Here is a 16,126-nt window from a genome sequence, read left to right on the forward strand (position 1 = left end):
ATATAACAAAAGTAATATCACATTATGGATGGGAACAAACTTCAAGTAATGTATGCACAATCAATATAGAGTCATAAAAACCGAAACATAAAATTATTTTGAATGTTAGATTATCCAATACAAAATATGTTAAACTAAGAATATAAGAAAGAGACTTGTAAACACTATCAGCAACATAAAGTTTAATAAAAAAGTAATAAAAATGATAGGTTAACATTGAAAGTAAAAAATTATATACCAGCTGCAATCAACTAAATATATGCATTTCCTATATCCTTAAATAAATGAACAATAAACAAGTAATAAAAACGATAGACTAACATTGAAAAAAAAAAGTTATATGCTACCTGCAAAAAGAGGCATGGCATAGTAATATTTTTACATTCAATTGATAGTACAGATAAATAAAATAATAATTTGAAAAAACTAATAAATACTTACTGCATGCGAGTTGACATATTATATTGTTTTGTTTAAGCCCTTTACGTAGTAAACAGCATGTAGCATTATGATCTTATCTTTCTTAACTCATTCTAGAGGATTTTGTTGAGTAGTAGCAATATTTGCTTGGGGTATATTATATGTTGCAAAAACTGATATGCTGCCGCCCTAACCCTTTAACAATTTTGAAGTCTTAAGGTTGAAGCATTATATCTACAACACTGCTCAAAAACAGATGGATTAGTAAATAAGCAACATTTATGATCTAAAAATTAGCTACAAAAGAAGATAAAATACAAAGGCACACTTTCCTATATTGATCGAATCTATACGTCAGCAACAAAAAAATGGCACAGATTATAATAATTGTTTTCAAAACTAAGTTTATGAATATTATTACAAGTATAACAACCTGTATTGCTTCGACGATGTCTTCTATGGATGTATAAACGAAAGAATTTCGTTATATACTACATTTTTAGTGCATCTGATATGCAAAGTTTCATCAGTTGATGGGTTAATTAAAACTTTTAGAGACTTGCTTGTTTTAGCTCTTGATAATACTACATAAAGTTGACAATGACAAAAAACTGGCTATGGAAGATATAAACCAACAAAATCAATTGTTTGTCATTGTACTTTATTTATCGTCATTGCAAAGCATGGCCTAATTGAAAATTGAGTTCTTTTGAGTGGAATTGAACTTTGATCACTTTTAAGCGGTATAAAAAGGATTCTTCGTAAAAAAAAAAAAAATATTTTCCATAATATTCGCCTGATGTAATTTCAGCCAGAATGACATTTTTCTCAAAATTTCGACAAATAAGTCATGTTCCATTGCATAACCCTTCAGAAGGATTGATGTTTCGCAATAACATGACAGGACAATTCACTTTAAATTCTTACTCATGTGGTGGAATACCATTTGAGGTCAAACTATTAAGGAAATCTTATTGCAAGCTTTGTTCCTATTTATCGGTTGTTTCTTCAAAACTATAGTATGTAAAAATTTTACCAGGAATCTGTTCTAATAAAATCTTATTAATATGATTAACACATTCATTTCTAGGTGTAAGAATGACTCAATTTGTCATCGTATGTAAATTGTCAGCATATGCTTCTATATTTGGAAAAACATAGTGTATTAAAGATTTTATTCATCCTCAAACTGTACAATTATATTGCTTGGAAGTTGAATGCAATTACAAGAATGTTGTTGCTCTGTTCCGTTTCTAATTCTTAACAAGTAATCACAAAAAATAGGATCAAACTTTGCCCTCATATTTTCAACTAATGGTAGATGTAATAATAGATGCCATAGATCAAAGAAGATTAAACTAGCTTTAATTATGTCTTCTTTTTTCCCTCTTGGTTCTACCGGTAGAACTTGTGGGAAATCCTCCCCCCTCCCCCGAGAACCATAACTTTACCAACGAAATGCAAGTTACAATCGTTAATATCTTTTAGCATTTTATCCACAGTCTCAACAGCACACCGGTTTACCATTGGAGCTTCATCCCAAATTATTAACTTGCACATTTTCAACAATATTTCTAAAGCAGATTGTTTACTAACATAGCAACTTATTTCACCTACTGTTTCGAAAGGAATTTTAAACCTTGAATTAGCAGTTCTACCTCCAGGTAGAAGGGATACAGCTACTCCAGAAGATGCAGTTGCCAAAGCGATTGCATTTTGAGGCCTTACAGTACTTAGCAATGCTTTATATAAAAATGTTTTACCTGTGTCGCCTGGACCATGAATGAGAAAGCATCACTTGATCCCGATGTTATTTTTTCCATAATCACATCTTATGCAATTTGTTGTTTGTTATTTAAACTTGCTGCACAAACATAGCTTTTTTCAATATTCAGATTTGTTGTCTCATCTTCAACCATTCTCCTCAATTTATCATTTTCGTTCATATCTACATTGAATGATACTCTTTCATAGTCTTTTTGTTTTTACCTAAAGATTCTAAGATACAACTAATATCCTTTAAAGCCCGAAGTTCAGCACCATGTGAATGAATATTTTCATTTATGTTATCATCAATTATATAAGATTTGAATTTATTTCACAATAATTTTGGATCATTAGGACTGCAGAGGGTAGAAAGTATAGCAAAGAGATGTCTTAAAGAAATAGGCATTTCATATATGATAGCTTAGATAGACATTCTTTGCAATTATTATCTCCACTCAATAAACCATGTAGAAGCACTGCTTCTTGATACATAACAACAGTAACTCCATTTAAAGTTCGTAAATCTTAAAACGATGTTGGACCTTGAATGTGATTCAAAAGAACACGAAGAAAATATCATTCTTCTTCAGATGGATTTACTGTGATAATTCGTCTTATAACATGTTTCTTTTTGCGAGTCCAAATTTTCTTATTTGTGTTCCAAACAAAATATGTTAGGAAATCTCTATACAAAAGTGTACGTGTAAACTCATTTTCTTCATTCATTCGAAAAAATTCCATCAACATTGTTCTTTTTTTATTTTCATTTTCAACAACAGTAGATAAATCATCTTCATTGTCATATGTTACTTGCTGATGATTTTCGATATGAAGCTGTAAAGAATAAACTGTTGGACAAATTTCTGACATATTAAAGGAAAAAATCCTCCACATAGCTTCAGATGGAGATATTAATCTAGTAGATTGATAAGCAAAAATTTCCTCTATATTCTTCTTTGTTTCATTTGTAAGAACTCAAAAATTAATACGATTATATCCTTTGTAAACATACTTATGCAAATAATTTACAGTTTTGATAGAAGTACATAATTCAACATTAATGTGACAAGTCAAATTTCGCACTTAAATAAGGATTGTATGATACAACTCATCGATTGTCTAACATTTGGCCCCTAACTCGAACAGAAATATTATTATCATGATGCTTATACAACAGATATGAGTTTTGACCAAATATAGTAACATTACAAAAATCTCTAGGGTATTTATATTTAAAACCTTTATTTACCTCTATGCATACATTTTTTCGGATTTAAATTTTCACAAGGACCATGCATATTATGTCTAATAATAAAAGAATAAAGATGAGGGTATTTGTTTTTGTTAGGAATTTCACATGACACTATCCTATCAATTTCTTCAGCACGAGTAATTTTATTTACAGAGTTAAATATTAAAAACATTTGCGCATGAGGAAGTCATCTTTTTTTTAAATTCAATCGCGTATATATGTGCAACAACATGACCTAAGATACTTGTTTTGTATAATTCATATTTCAATTCTTCTAATTTTGCTTTAAATATACGTACAATTAAATCTGATCAATTTTGAACTTCATCATTGTTTTTTAGTTCTTGCTTAATCTCTGGTCAATTCGGATTACATGTTATAGTAAAAAAAATATCCGATTTTCCATGACGCTGCACAAGAACCATTTCATCCATATATCTTCTTAGCATATCGCGAGGCTCACATGTAAACGATTGTGGTAAAACAAATTTTCTTCCAACTTCGCATTCCCTTGTTTCCCTATTTTGAACACTATCTACAATACCTTGGTAAAGTTCGACACGAATTTGTTTTTGGTTATTACGAAAATAATCTAATCTAGTAGTTTCAATCTTAATGTATATATTTACAACATATTGTTGAAATAATCTACCGACGTGAAGTAACACAGATTTGCCAAAAGACCAAATCTATAATTTATATGAATAATATTATTGACAAGATACCTGAGTACGTTTTTTTCGCTTCATTGAGCACTGCAAAACCCAAAGGGAAACTAAATTCAATATTTTTTGGTAAGATAACACAAAACATAAAAAATTCTAGCAAAAAATATATTTACAAACCTTCGTTCTCTTTTTCGCTACTTTCAGCTGCAGAAGTAGTTATGTTAGAAAAAACATTCAATGTGGACATACGTTCAGGCTGAAAGTATATATTTCTACATCTCTCAATGCCTTCATGCCAACCAGATTCTCCATATAAAAAAAGTAACGGATACTACAATGGATCATAACACCCATAATAGTAATAAACTTTTTGTGAATCATCAGAATAACTGTATATAGTGATATCAAAAAGCGCGGACATTAGTATTTGCATCATCTTCTACCCATATAGCAGCTACTTGAGATGCTGTAAGAGTATTGAAAACTCTTTGATCAAGTCCTGGATCACATCGTATCTGTATTCAACGATTATGCAAGTCAGTCATATCACTTAAAGATCTAAAGAATTTACTGTATGGATTTGTTTTTAAAATTTTGGTTAAATCAATCAAAGTAGATTCAACAAAGTTTGATGAAATTTTCATACGATTTTCAACTTCATTTTCTATATCGTAAAAATATAATTGCATATAAGAAGGCGTATTATTTTTTGGCATAAGTTCATTTATATAATGATGCACTTATCCTTGAACTTTGAATGTGTAAATACCTTTATACGTTTTAAAGAGTTCTTTATCGTACTTTACACCAATGAGAAGTGAAAGCAAAATAATTATTATATTCCTTTACAATTTTTTTTTGAATTCCATAAAATGTAGTTCTTTAGAAGTAAATAAATTGTACAATTGAACTGGTGAATCACATATAAAAAGTTTAACTTTTCCGTCAAAACAATAAAACTCTTTACTTTCTATATAAAATTTGCATGCATTACAATGTTTACAATAACTGGATGTTGACCATACATGTGCAGTAGACGGTATGTTGAATCCTTTGAAAGTTCCTTCAAATTCAGAATAAAAAATATTATGTGTTTTTTGATTTAAAGTTGAAGCGTCAGAATTTTGATGCATTATGGATTCATGTAGCTGAGTAACAACAGAATAATTATTTTTAGATAACATAAGATCATTTCTCCTTTTATGATAATCACTATAATTATTTCTAACTCTAATTCGCCTTTCTCTCTCTCTCTCTCTATGCAACTCATTCCCACTTTCAGATGCAGCATCAAAGTTAACAATAACATGATATTCATGAATGGACATTTCCAAAATATCCATCACGATAGCAGAAAGAACTATTAAATATTTCAACTCCAATCTAAGCAATATGATCTAAAATAATTCATAAACATTATTAGCAAATGTATTAAACCATTCATACACAAAAAAACCAAAATATACAAAAATAAAAAATTAGTTACAACAAACTGTTAAAGATATATTAAATTCGTTCAACTTTTTAACAATGTAAAAATTATATTAACATCAATCATACAAAGATTTTAATATTAATGACAATCAGACATACGTGGATATGCTTTAAATGTGCGACAAAGAGAACAGTAAACAATAATGTTAAAAAAAAATTTAACTATACAAATAAACAAACAAACAAAAATGAGTTGAAAATACACTAAATTTTAACTTTTTTACACGCTTAAACTCATGCTAGACAATTAAAGTATTTGTTCAATTCCCTTGCCTTTTAATTTTATGACTGTTTCAACTTTTAGAAGATCCTTCACATTCTAGAACTATTTCTTTCTTACTCCACTGCCTATACACAAAATACTCCACTCAACAATTACATAACTAACATTTTAAACCAATGTTGCCCACAATCACTTAAGGATACACACTATAATAGTTTAGTTGAAACAAAAGACAGAAAACAAATTAAACAAATAAAAAATTTGAAATTTCAGATGATTTACCTTCCAAAAACATATAGTTTATACATAACTTTTCAAAACTCTTATTATTCCTGTATCAAAAATCATACACACAAATTTTTTCGTTAATCCAAAGTATTTATAAATACAAGGTTAACACAATACTCATTTTCCAAGCCAATATTTTTATTTTGACAAACTGCATTTAATGCTTTCTTCTTTCTCTACTTTTTCTAATTTTTATTCATCCACTTCTATAATAAATAATATGTCTATACACAAAAGTAAAAACATTTGAAAATGTTATTCAATCTATCGTTGTAAATTTCTAAATGTCTAAAAAAATAGTTCACCGTATCATTCTTGATTAAATGTTATTTCTTTTCATTTTGGTCATTCTAAGCTATTTTATAATTCCACCAAATGACTACTGCAACAAACTATTTATTAATGCACTACAAAAACAAATTAATAAATCTTGAACAAAAATTTCAACAAGTCTTCAATCCCATAAAACAGCGTTCACAAAATTTAACAAAAACTCACCACTTCCCTGTTTTCCAAAATCATGAAACAATTATAATTGATTTATGAATAACCATTACAGTTTATTAAATATTAAAAGAAGTATGAAGTAAACACCAATTTTCAAAAATGAAAACAAACCCAACAAACAGATTTAGCAACAAAAGGTTAAAGCTATTTTTATGAGACTCAATAATGAACAAATTTGAAGGGAAGACAAAAGTGAAAAAGAAAGTTCTAGGGAATTCACATTAGCCTTCAACTCCTCAATATCTCGCTTGAACTCCCTTTCCTCCGTCGATAGAGAAGCTTCTTTCACAGAATTCTACTTCTTTTTGCAATTTGGTAGATCATCCAGAGAAGGATTAATTAATTTACAAACGATTTACGACTTTTGTCAAGACAGAAAAATAGTGTCTTCCTTTCGTTTAAGAGAGATTTCACGGAATTCAGTTCTCTATAATGAAACCAATTTGCTCATTTTGAAAGTTTTCTTATATTTATAGGTAGTTATGTGATAAAATCATATTGATATATTTTTTTGGGCAGACAACTATTACCTTCTGAAGTCAACAATGAAGGCTGATTAAATTCATTTATGTGAATGACATTTTTAGCTGTCACAAATCATTTTTGCAGCTATAGTAACCAACTTACCTAAAACAAATAAATCCAATAAAATAGTCTCATTAATTCATTTATACGAATTTTCTTTCATTTAAAAAATGAAAAGTACAAATTTCAGCCAGTAAATTTTTTCTGTCACATTTTGCGAAGGACTATAAAATTCAACAATGAAGGCTCAATAAATGTTTTTCTCTGACATTTTGGCAATGGATTTTGCACAAAAGCATTAAATACTCTCATTAATTCATTTTTTGAATGCTTTTTGGCAGAACCAGTTTATCTACAGTAAGAAATCAGTTCTGTGTGAATCCTCTGCCTCAAAATGAACAGTACTTGTTGGATTCTCTCTTTTAAAGGAAATGGGATTTATTTTGCGTATTTTTAAATACAAAATGCAAAGAAGTGTTTTTACCTTCCTTAATTTAATTTTTTTTTTTTTTTTTTTACAGAAACCATCATTAGAGTCAATATGTGAAAAATAATAGAGGGTTGAAACAAAAATGTGAATAAAAAATTGAGGACATAAGATAAAAAATGAACAAAGATTTCAAATTTACACGAAAATATTGATGTAAACCTCATTATCTAAATTTTGATATTCATTTACTTCAAAAAAAATTACCCTCATAAATTTATTTGGTCATTACTCATTCAATACGTGAATATTTATCCCGATTCATATTATTAAATCTTTTGTATGATTTTTTTTTCTTTAAATCTATGTACCATTACATTTTTAAGAAAAAATAATCAACATAAATTAATTATAAGATCTGGTTAAAATTTAATTAATTAAGACTCATAAGTTTCCAAAGACAATACGTGACATAACATTATACAAAAACAAACATTGTCTAGAGCAAACCGTGACTATACATATAGAATATTTAAATACCATATATATAGTATTTAAGTTGGAGTCCGTCTACGACGTCGAATAATTCGTGATTTCATTTCTCTTTTGTTGAGTAATTTCCAATTCAACATGCTACGTTTGACCTTTGGAGTCGCCTACAGTCAAAACATACAAGTTTAGTTAGTACCATAGGCAGAATTTTCAATTTTTTTAAACATTATTCAATACTATACAATTTACTTTGTTACAGATACAATATATTTGTGAACATAGAATAGAAATAAATTATAATTCACCTGAAACTCAAAATATGTTTTTTCAGCTTTTGGCGAAATCGATAGGCTATTGTCAACCAGCAACCCTACAAAGCCCCAAGTATATACGGAAATATTTAGATTTCGGGTTATTAAAATTTTGTTTTTAATTATATAATAGTATTTTTTTTTCTGTAATTACCTGGATTTGGAGACCTCTCCATTTTCCTCGTACTGGTCCATAGTTAACATGTGACAAAAGAAGAATATTGCACGTGTCAGACTTTCGATTAAATAAATAAACTTTAGACGTCGTCGTGCAGGTTTTTGAAATAGAATATAATAATTAAAATTTTGTTAATCTCTAAGATATCGGCATTTTAAACATAAGAAACGAAAAATTTATGAAATGTATGGAAATCATACAATGAAAATTGAAATACTTTGAATGCATTTAATTATAGAGAGTAGGTTTAGCTCTTAACTTTCTACTTTAAAATGTTAATTTAAAAAATCTTTTGAAGATGCTCTAACATGTTATATTACGGCCCTCCATTACGCTTACTTGTCTCTAATTTTATATGGGTCAAATGTTTTGTCGACTATTACCTAACTCTTTATTTTTTGTTCGACGAACATCATATATAAAATACCGCAACGTGGTCCCTACAACATCTATCACCCCATACCACCATCTACCACTACCACAACCATCACAAATACTTGATCTTACCTTGATTCTGGATTCATTGTTGTTGAATCTGCCGTAGCCGATATCAATACGCATAGATCAAAAGTATTAGTAGTGGTAAAAAAGTAAAAGTAAAAATAAAAATTAGAAAGAATTATAATATTTACTTGATGTATAGTGACGGTGATATCTTCGAAAATCAGCACTCCAATAAATGTTTGCTAGAGCAAGCTTCTGTGAGTATTGTTGACACGTTAAAAGTCTCTGTAAACACCACAAAAACGTAACAATGAACATATAAATACAAGGTCAAAGCCGAAAATAGTCCCCACACTTTTCACGGAATTTCATGTTGACAAACTTCGTTTTGTTCCAAGTTGATAATTGAGCTTAAATATTTGTTACATATGCAAAATAAATTATAGAACACCAAAATATTTATAATGCAGAACCAAAAATAAAATTGAAAAAATTGTTTTGGTAATTGTGTAAAGAACAATGAACCTGTTTCAAGGTCTCAATCCTTTGTTGAGTTTCAGGAATTGTATTGCTCTTTGAAACACAAGATTCAAGATTAGATGATATGCTGCCTAAATGGTCAACAATTATAACCATAGCCTTGCATATGTAGTCCTTGGTGTTATCCACCACAGTACTGCAAAACAAAACTTGTGTTATAAAAAACAAATCTACAACTTACAATTCATTAATAGATGCATGAAATTAAGAAACTTTATGTTAAAAAATAAATAAATAAGAATAATTAACAAAGATAAGTAGTTATTCAACTCTTCCTCGTTCCCATTAGAGTTTCTATTTAAATTATTCTTTTTAGTTTTTTAAAGTTACATGGTATATTTGATACAGAGTATTTTAGTGGGTAAAATATATTGAGAATTATAAGCTATAATTCTACCACTAAGAGTAATAATTTTGTAGAAACGAAATGGACACAAAAACACGCATGATTTATAGAGGCTCGTTTTAATGTGAGATTACATCCTCTTTCGTTACTGTAGTAATTCACTGTGATTAAAAAAATAAAAAATAAAAAATACATCGTATCTTCTCTATCCCCCTCTCTCTCTTCCATGGTTATGAGAAACTCTAATGACAACTATGTATTTAAAAGATAAATTAGGGCAAAATCGAAATTATAAGTGCGAAATTCCTAAATTATCTTTAGTAAAATTTGTTCTGGGAACTTCGTTCATCGACAATAATTAGGCTCTACAAATTAGCAAAACAAGACTAATCGACATTAGTATATAGGGTAGAAAAGACTTTACATTCCCTTGTTTCTGTCATTCAAAAAAGAAGTTTGGCAATAATCAGCAGCATGATGAAGTTGAGAGCTAAAGTCCTTCAGCTCCTGTAATAAACAGATAATGAGTACTTAGCATTGAAACTATAATATGATTAGCTATGTACCAGATATAGAGACTAACTTGCAGAGAGTTCTTGAAGTGTGTTGGATTTTCAGCTTCAGCATCAGCAATATCGGGCTGAGGCTGTTGTTCCACATGAGATTTTTCAGTATCTTTCATTCTTTCTACTAAAACTGAACTACCCAGCTTGTGTTCTTTTCATATACATATAATAATGTTTATAAATATGTGTTTATGTTGGTGAAAAAGGGACTGGAATCCCGTGAGTCTTTGGTGCGTTTATTTGTGGATTTTTTACGAGAAACAAACAAAAGCACTTTAAAAGAGGATTTAATGCAGGATATCGTTTGCATGTGGAAGAAAACAAAATAATGGCAGCCCGTGATTTTGTGTTCTTTCTTTTTGCTGTCATGTCAATAAACTTGCCCTTTATTGTCAAAGAATATAAAGTTGTACGCAAGCCCCGTTTGGTCCTTTAAAACTCTTCAATTTAATTTAATTTTTTCTCTCTCCTACTTTTAATCACACAATTTTAAATAAAATAATATTACATTCAAATCGAAAACTTTTTAACTACACCTTTTAAAAAAAAATATTATTCCCCTATTATAAATTCAAATAATGGGGCCACACAGAAGCCAAATTTACTTGAATTTACTCGTTTGTTGCAGTTAAAATTAAGTCAAAGTCAATAATTAATTTTTACTATATATATAATGGAATTCGTAATTCTCATCAATATTTCAACCATACTTTCATTAGTTTTTATAAGATCTACTAATAGTACGATGTTTAGATACACTGGAACTTTATCTTAGGCAATCTCCAACCCTTCATCAAAATTTGCTCCATTTTGTATCAAATTTTGCACCAAATTAAAAATCATCTTCAACCCATTATGCTAAAATTTATACCAAATAAATAGTGTTTAATCATTTTCTATATTTTTTTATTTTTAACAATTTATATAGCAGAAAAATTATTTATTTATTTAATTTACTGCTACATAAATTATTACATAAATAATTACGTTTCGCTTACGAAAATATTAAATTCTTTAATAATTTTTAAAAATGTAGTACAATTAATAAAAATACCACAATTAATAAAATACTAAATCATGTTATTAAAAAACAACGTAATACATTTTGAATTTCGATAGTATGATACAATAAAGTCGACCAAGTGTCATAATTTAATTAACGAAATTTGTATATTCATCTCACAAATGTTCAATTAATGATAATAATTAAAATTTATGTATAATATAAAATGACACAAATACCCTCAACATCATTTGATGCTAAATGAGAAAAGGGCAAAAGAGACTTTTATCAAAATATATAATGCAACACTATTCACTTACACTATTTTGCATGAAAATGGTACAAAATTTGTTATTGGGTTGAACTAACAATACACCAAATATGTTTTGGTGTTATAGTTAGAGTTGCCCTTAATTCACCAATTTTCTTGAACTTGATGCGTATTGAGTATTGACATTGCACCTTTTATTAAGAGTTATGGAGTTGACAAAAGGACAATGACAATAATATTAACAGTGGTGCTACTTGTACAATGTGGTCTTACGATGTGCCCTTACAATGTGGCGTGGCAAGGGAAGACAAGACAAATTGATTGACCAAGTAAATAATTTCAAATTTGCTACAAGAATTGAAAGTAGCGGGAAGGCTTTTTTCTTTTCTCTCTCATACACGAGTTCAGACATTTATTTGCACCAGTAGCTACGAAAATTTCTCCTCCACATTGTACGCCGTCGCCGGAGACGATACTTCTCGGCGACCGCAAGTGACGCTTCCGGCGTGGCTAAACCATTTAGATTGCTCCTTCTTCACAAAGACAATGTACACAAAAAATACCCAAAATTTCTTGCCCACATTCTACGACACCGGCGAAGACTCGCCTTCTCGACGCCGCCACACCCGGCCTCAGACCACCATCTACATGTACATGCCATCATTTTTCCCAACAATAAAGCAAATTTACAGAACAAAGCAAGCAACTGCGATTGATGTATTGTAGAAATTCGAGTTGAGCTCAACATTGTATTTCTCCTTCAAGTCCAAAGAGCTCGACCACTGATGGGTACAACCTCAAAACCTAGTTATATATCATAGATAAGAAAAAATAGAGATTATACTTGTCATTAAGTTTGATATTATCACTTGATAAGTTAAATTCCTTACATTAATGTTAAATTCCTCTTTTTAACAATTGTTCCTGCAATTGTTGATATGTTCCAATGTGTTATTATGTTGACATCAATTTATTGGCTGCTCCGATAAAATATTTTTGTTCTCTCATATGATTGTTATGCATCAGTCTTGGAATTGTGGAGTGGTTAATTTTTGTTGAATGAGGACATTTAATTTGGACGCAAGAGAAGAAATTATGGAAGTGGTAGAAGACAAGTCAAGATTGGAATCCGAAAATGCGAATGTGGAAGATAATATGAGCTTATGTGTGGATAAAACTAGAGGAGAAGAAGATGTGATTGTGCCTGAAGTGGGTATGAAGTTCAATGACAAAAATGAAGTTTATGATTTCTACAAGGGATATGCTTACGAGGTTGGTTTCCTAGTCAGGAAAAGGAATTCGAAGAAAGATGACGATGGAGTTCTGCAATATATAACGTTGACATGTAGTCTTGAAGGACGACGAAGCAGTTCCACAAGCGGTTCTTTGAAGCCGTAACCAACAATTCAAATAGGTTGTAAAGCTAGGATCTCTGCAACTTTTGATTATCATGGTTTCTGGGTAATTAGAAAAGTAGATCTCGACCACAATCATAAGACGAGTCCTTTGAAGTCGAGGTTGTATCGATACAATTGAGAAATAAGTGCACATGTGAAACGAAAGATTGAAGTAAATGACATGGCAGGAATTCCATTGCACAAGAGTTTCAACTCTACAGTTGTTGAAGTAGGTGGTTTTGAGAATCTCACTTGTGTGGAAAAGGATTGTAGGAACTATATCGAAAAAGTGAGGCGATTAAAACTTGGGGAGGGAGATGCTGCAGCAATACAGTCTTACTTTTTTGAAATGCAAGCACAGTGCTTGGGATTTTACTTTAGTATTGATTTGGACGAAGAATCGCGGTTGAAAAATGTATTTTGGGCCAACAATAGGTGTCGTCAAGCATATAAAGAGTTCGGTGATGTTATCACATTTGATACTACGTATCTCACTAATAAATACGGCATGTCGTTTGCTCTGTTTGTTGGTGTGAATCACCACGGTCAATCAACACTACTCGGTTATGGTTTGATATCAAATGAGAACATAGATACCTTTGTATGGTTGTTTAGGATGTGACTTAAGTGCATGCACGGTCGAGCTCCGCATGTAATAATAACCGACCAAGATAGGGCATGCAAAACGCAATACAAATAGTTTTTCCTAATATGAAGCATAGATGGTGTTTATGGCACATTCTAAAGAAGTTAACAGAAAAGTTTGGTTACCATGTAGATAAGGGTTTGATATTTTCGGCTATACACATGTTGGTGTATGATTCGTAGACTGTTGAAGAATTTGAGGGTGGTTGGAAAAAAATGATAGAGGAATATGAGTTGTAAAATAATGAGTGGTTGTCGGGTATTTACGACAATAGAGGACGATGGTTCCTTGCTTTTTGAAAACAACATTTTGGGTCGGAATGTCAACAACACAACGATCTGAGAGTATGAATGCTTTTTTCGATGGATATGTGCATTCGAAATTTCGTGGAACAGTATGAACACGCACTTTGAAATAAGGTGGAGAAGGAGTTCCAAGCTGATTTCAAGTCATTCGCTCAAATGGTTCCATGCGCAACTGGGTATGAAATTGAGAAGCAATTCCAGGAAGTATACCCAATTTCAAAATTCAGGAAAGTACAAGCTGAGTTCACGGGGAAGGTATATTGTGACATTGTATCTTCTGTGAATAGTTGTTCGGGGACGACGTACGAGGTACACGACGATGTGCTATGCGACGATCGACGGAGGAGAAAAATATTTGCAGTCTTATTTGAGAGAGAGAACTGTGAAATTGTATATAGCTGTCACTTGTTTGAGTTTCGGGGAATTATTTGTAGGCATACGATCGCAGTACTCATCCGCAATGGCGTCACTGTACTCCCGGATACTTATATACTACGATGATGGAGAAGGGATGTTAGTAGAGCACACACCAGGGTCACTGTTAACTATGCTGGGCTGGTAAGCACTCCTGGACAGCTGTGGTATGATAGAATGTGTCAGGCATTTGCTACCATAGCGGACTTAGCCGCAGAAGACGAAGCCCGGACCCATGCGATAATGGAATGGATTGGACTTTGGAGTTCAAGAGAAAGAACTTACGAGTTCAAGGTCGAGCATCGGAAGCAATATCCAATCGCAGCACACTGTTCTAGTATCCTTGAATTTCACAAGTTCACAAGAAAATGCAAGTTGCACCGTATTGGACCCTAAAGCTGTGAAAAAGAAGGGTACACCTAAGAAACTTCGGAGAAAGGGGTTGACTTCAAAGAAACCAAAGGTAAGTTGAAGTGTTATGTTCCCAAATAAAACTCATTCCTAACATTATGTCTCATTCATTCGACTATAAATGCAGGCTCCGTCAACATCATCGAAGCCAAAAGTACCAACTGAAAGGCGTTGATATGATCCAGGAGTCGAGCCCAACGAAGGCAAGTGCAAGACGAGACCCGTTAATAGTCGATGGTGGACCAATGACGCGATCAAGGGCAAAACAAGTGAAACAAGCGATGGGATTGCTCGTTCAAGAAACCATTGATGGAACCATGTTCGAGACTCAAAATGGAGCAACTTTCATGTTCGGGTCGAAGGCCGAATCAACTTGGATCAATTTGTTATCAAGCGACGAAATCGGAGGCTGAAAATAAGCCAGTGTGACCGCACAGCAAAACACCATGCGGCCACACAGTGGCATACCGAAACTTAAATTGGGATTTTTTTTTGAACCATGCGACCGCATGGAAATACACCATGCGGCCGCACAGGCAAAAAACTTGGCGAATTTTTCAATTTTGGCAATTTTTCATATTTTGTTAGATTTTGATTCTTTTCCATATTTTGGAGATTATGCTCGACTTTTGCACGATTTTTACCTAGTTTTTAGATTTAGTATAAATAGGAGTTTCCATTCAATTGTTAAAAACCTTTAACATTATTGATATTGAATTAAAGTGAGGCGTATTATCTTCTCTTCATCGTTCTTCATTGAACAATTTCGAACTTATCAAGTGTTAACTTGTGACGTTCAAACAACCGAATTTAATTCTTGGATTGCGTGATCAAGGGGTATTTCAAGCATCGTTCTTGTTGGGTTTTTTTGTTCGACTTTCTTTTGAATTAATCCTAAACTTTGGATTAATTTGGCTTTCTTGGGTTCGTCAATCTTGTTGTGGGTTTCGTAGTTAACGTTGCTACGGGGTTCGCATCAGTTGGTATCAGAGTTTTGGTTCCAAATTAATTGAAGGTTATATCTTTTCTTTATTTGTTTGAGTCGTTAATTTGTTTTCTTAGTTTCTTCTTTTATTTTAATTGTTCTTCATCGTTTTTCATTGATCAACTCCGAACTTATCAAGTGTTAACTTGTGGCGTTCAAACAACCGGATTTAATTCTTGGATTGCGTGATCAAGGGGTCTTTCAAGCGTCGTTCTTGTTGGGTTTTTTGGTTCGACTTTCTTTTGG

At 31.4% G+C, this 16,126-nt stretch overlaps 1 protein-coding gene across 2 annotated transcripts; it reads right to left on the bottom strand.

Annotated features, from left to right (window-relative positions):
• Positions 1-7,980: 7,980 nt before the first annotated feature.
• LOC111407895 (probable protein ABIL5) lies at positions 7,981-10,675 on the bottom strand. 2 transcript variants are annotated; one of them, XM_023037598.1, is made up of 8 exons: positions 10,466-10,674; positions 10,307-10,389; positions 9,522-9,672; positions 9,185-9,281; positions 9,060-9,096; positions 8,529-8,560; positions 8,369-8,433; positions 7,981-8,227 (listed from the first exon to the last, which is right to left on the bottom strand). In XM_023037598.1, exons 1-8 carry the CDS (start codon positions 10,562-10,564, stop codon positions 8,126-8,128), a joined length of 666 nt encoding a protein of 221 aa, XP_022893366.1. In that variant the 5' UTR covers positions 10,565-10,674; the 3' UTR covers positions 7,981-8,125. The 2 variants fall into 2 exon arrangements, with proteins under 2 accessions (XP_022893366.1, XP_022893367.1); XM_023037599.1 differs by having other exon boundaries at positions 7,987-8,227; positions 9,060-9,087; positions 10,466-10,675.
• Between the last annotated feature and the right edge of the window lie 5,451 nt (positions 10,676-16,126).

This window comes from Olea europaea, chromosome 13 (assembly GCF_002742605.1).
Source record: "Olea europaea var. sylvestris chromosome 13, O_europaea_v1, whole genome shotgun sequence".
NCBI classification, from domain to species: domain Eukaryota; kingdom Viridiplantae; phylum Streptophyta; class Magnoliopsida; order Lamiales; family Oleaceae; genus Olea; species Olea europaea.

Coding starts and splice junctions, on each gene's coding strand:
- LOC111407895 (XM_023037598.1), bottom strand. CDS start 10,564: ATGAAAGATACTGAAAAATCTCATGTGGAACAACAGCCTCAGCCCGAT. Junction 10,390..10,465: donor ACTTCAAGAACTCTCTGCAA/GTTAGTCTCTAT, acceptor TGTTTATTACAG/GAGCTGAAGGACTTTAGCTC. Junction 9,282..9,521: donor GGATTGAGACCTTGAAACAG/GTTCATTGTTCT, acceptor TGGTGTTTACAG/AGACTTTTAACGTGTCAACA.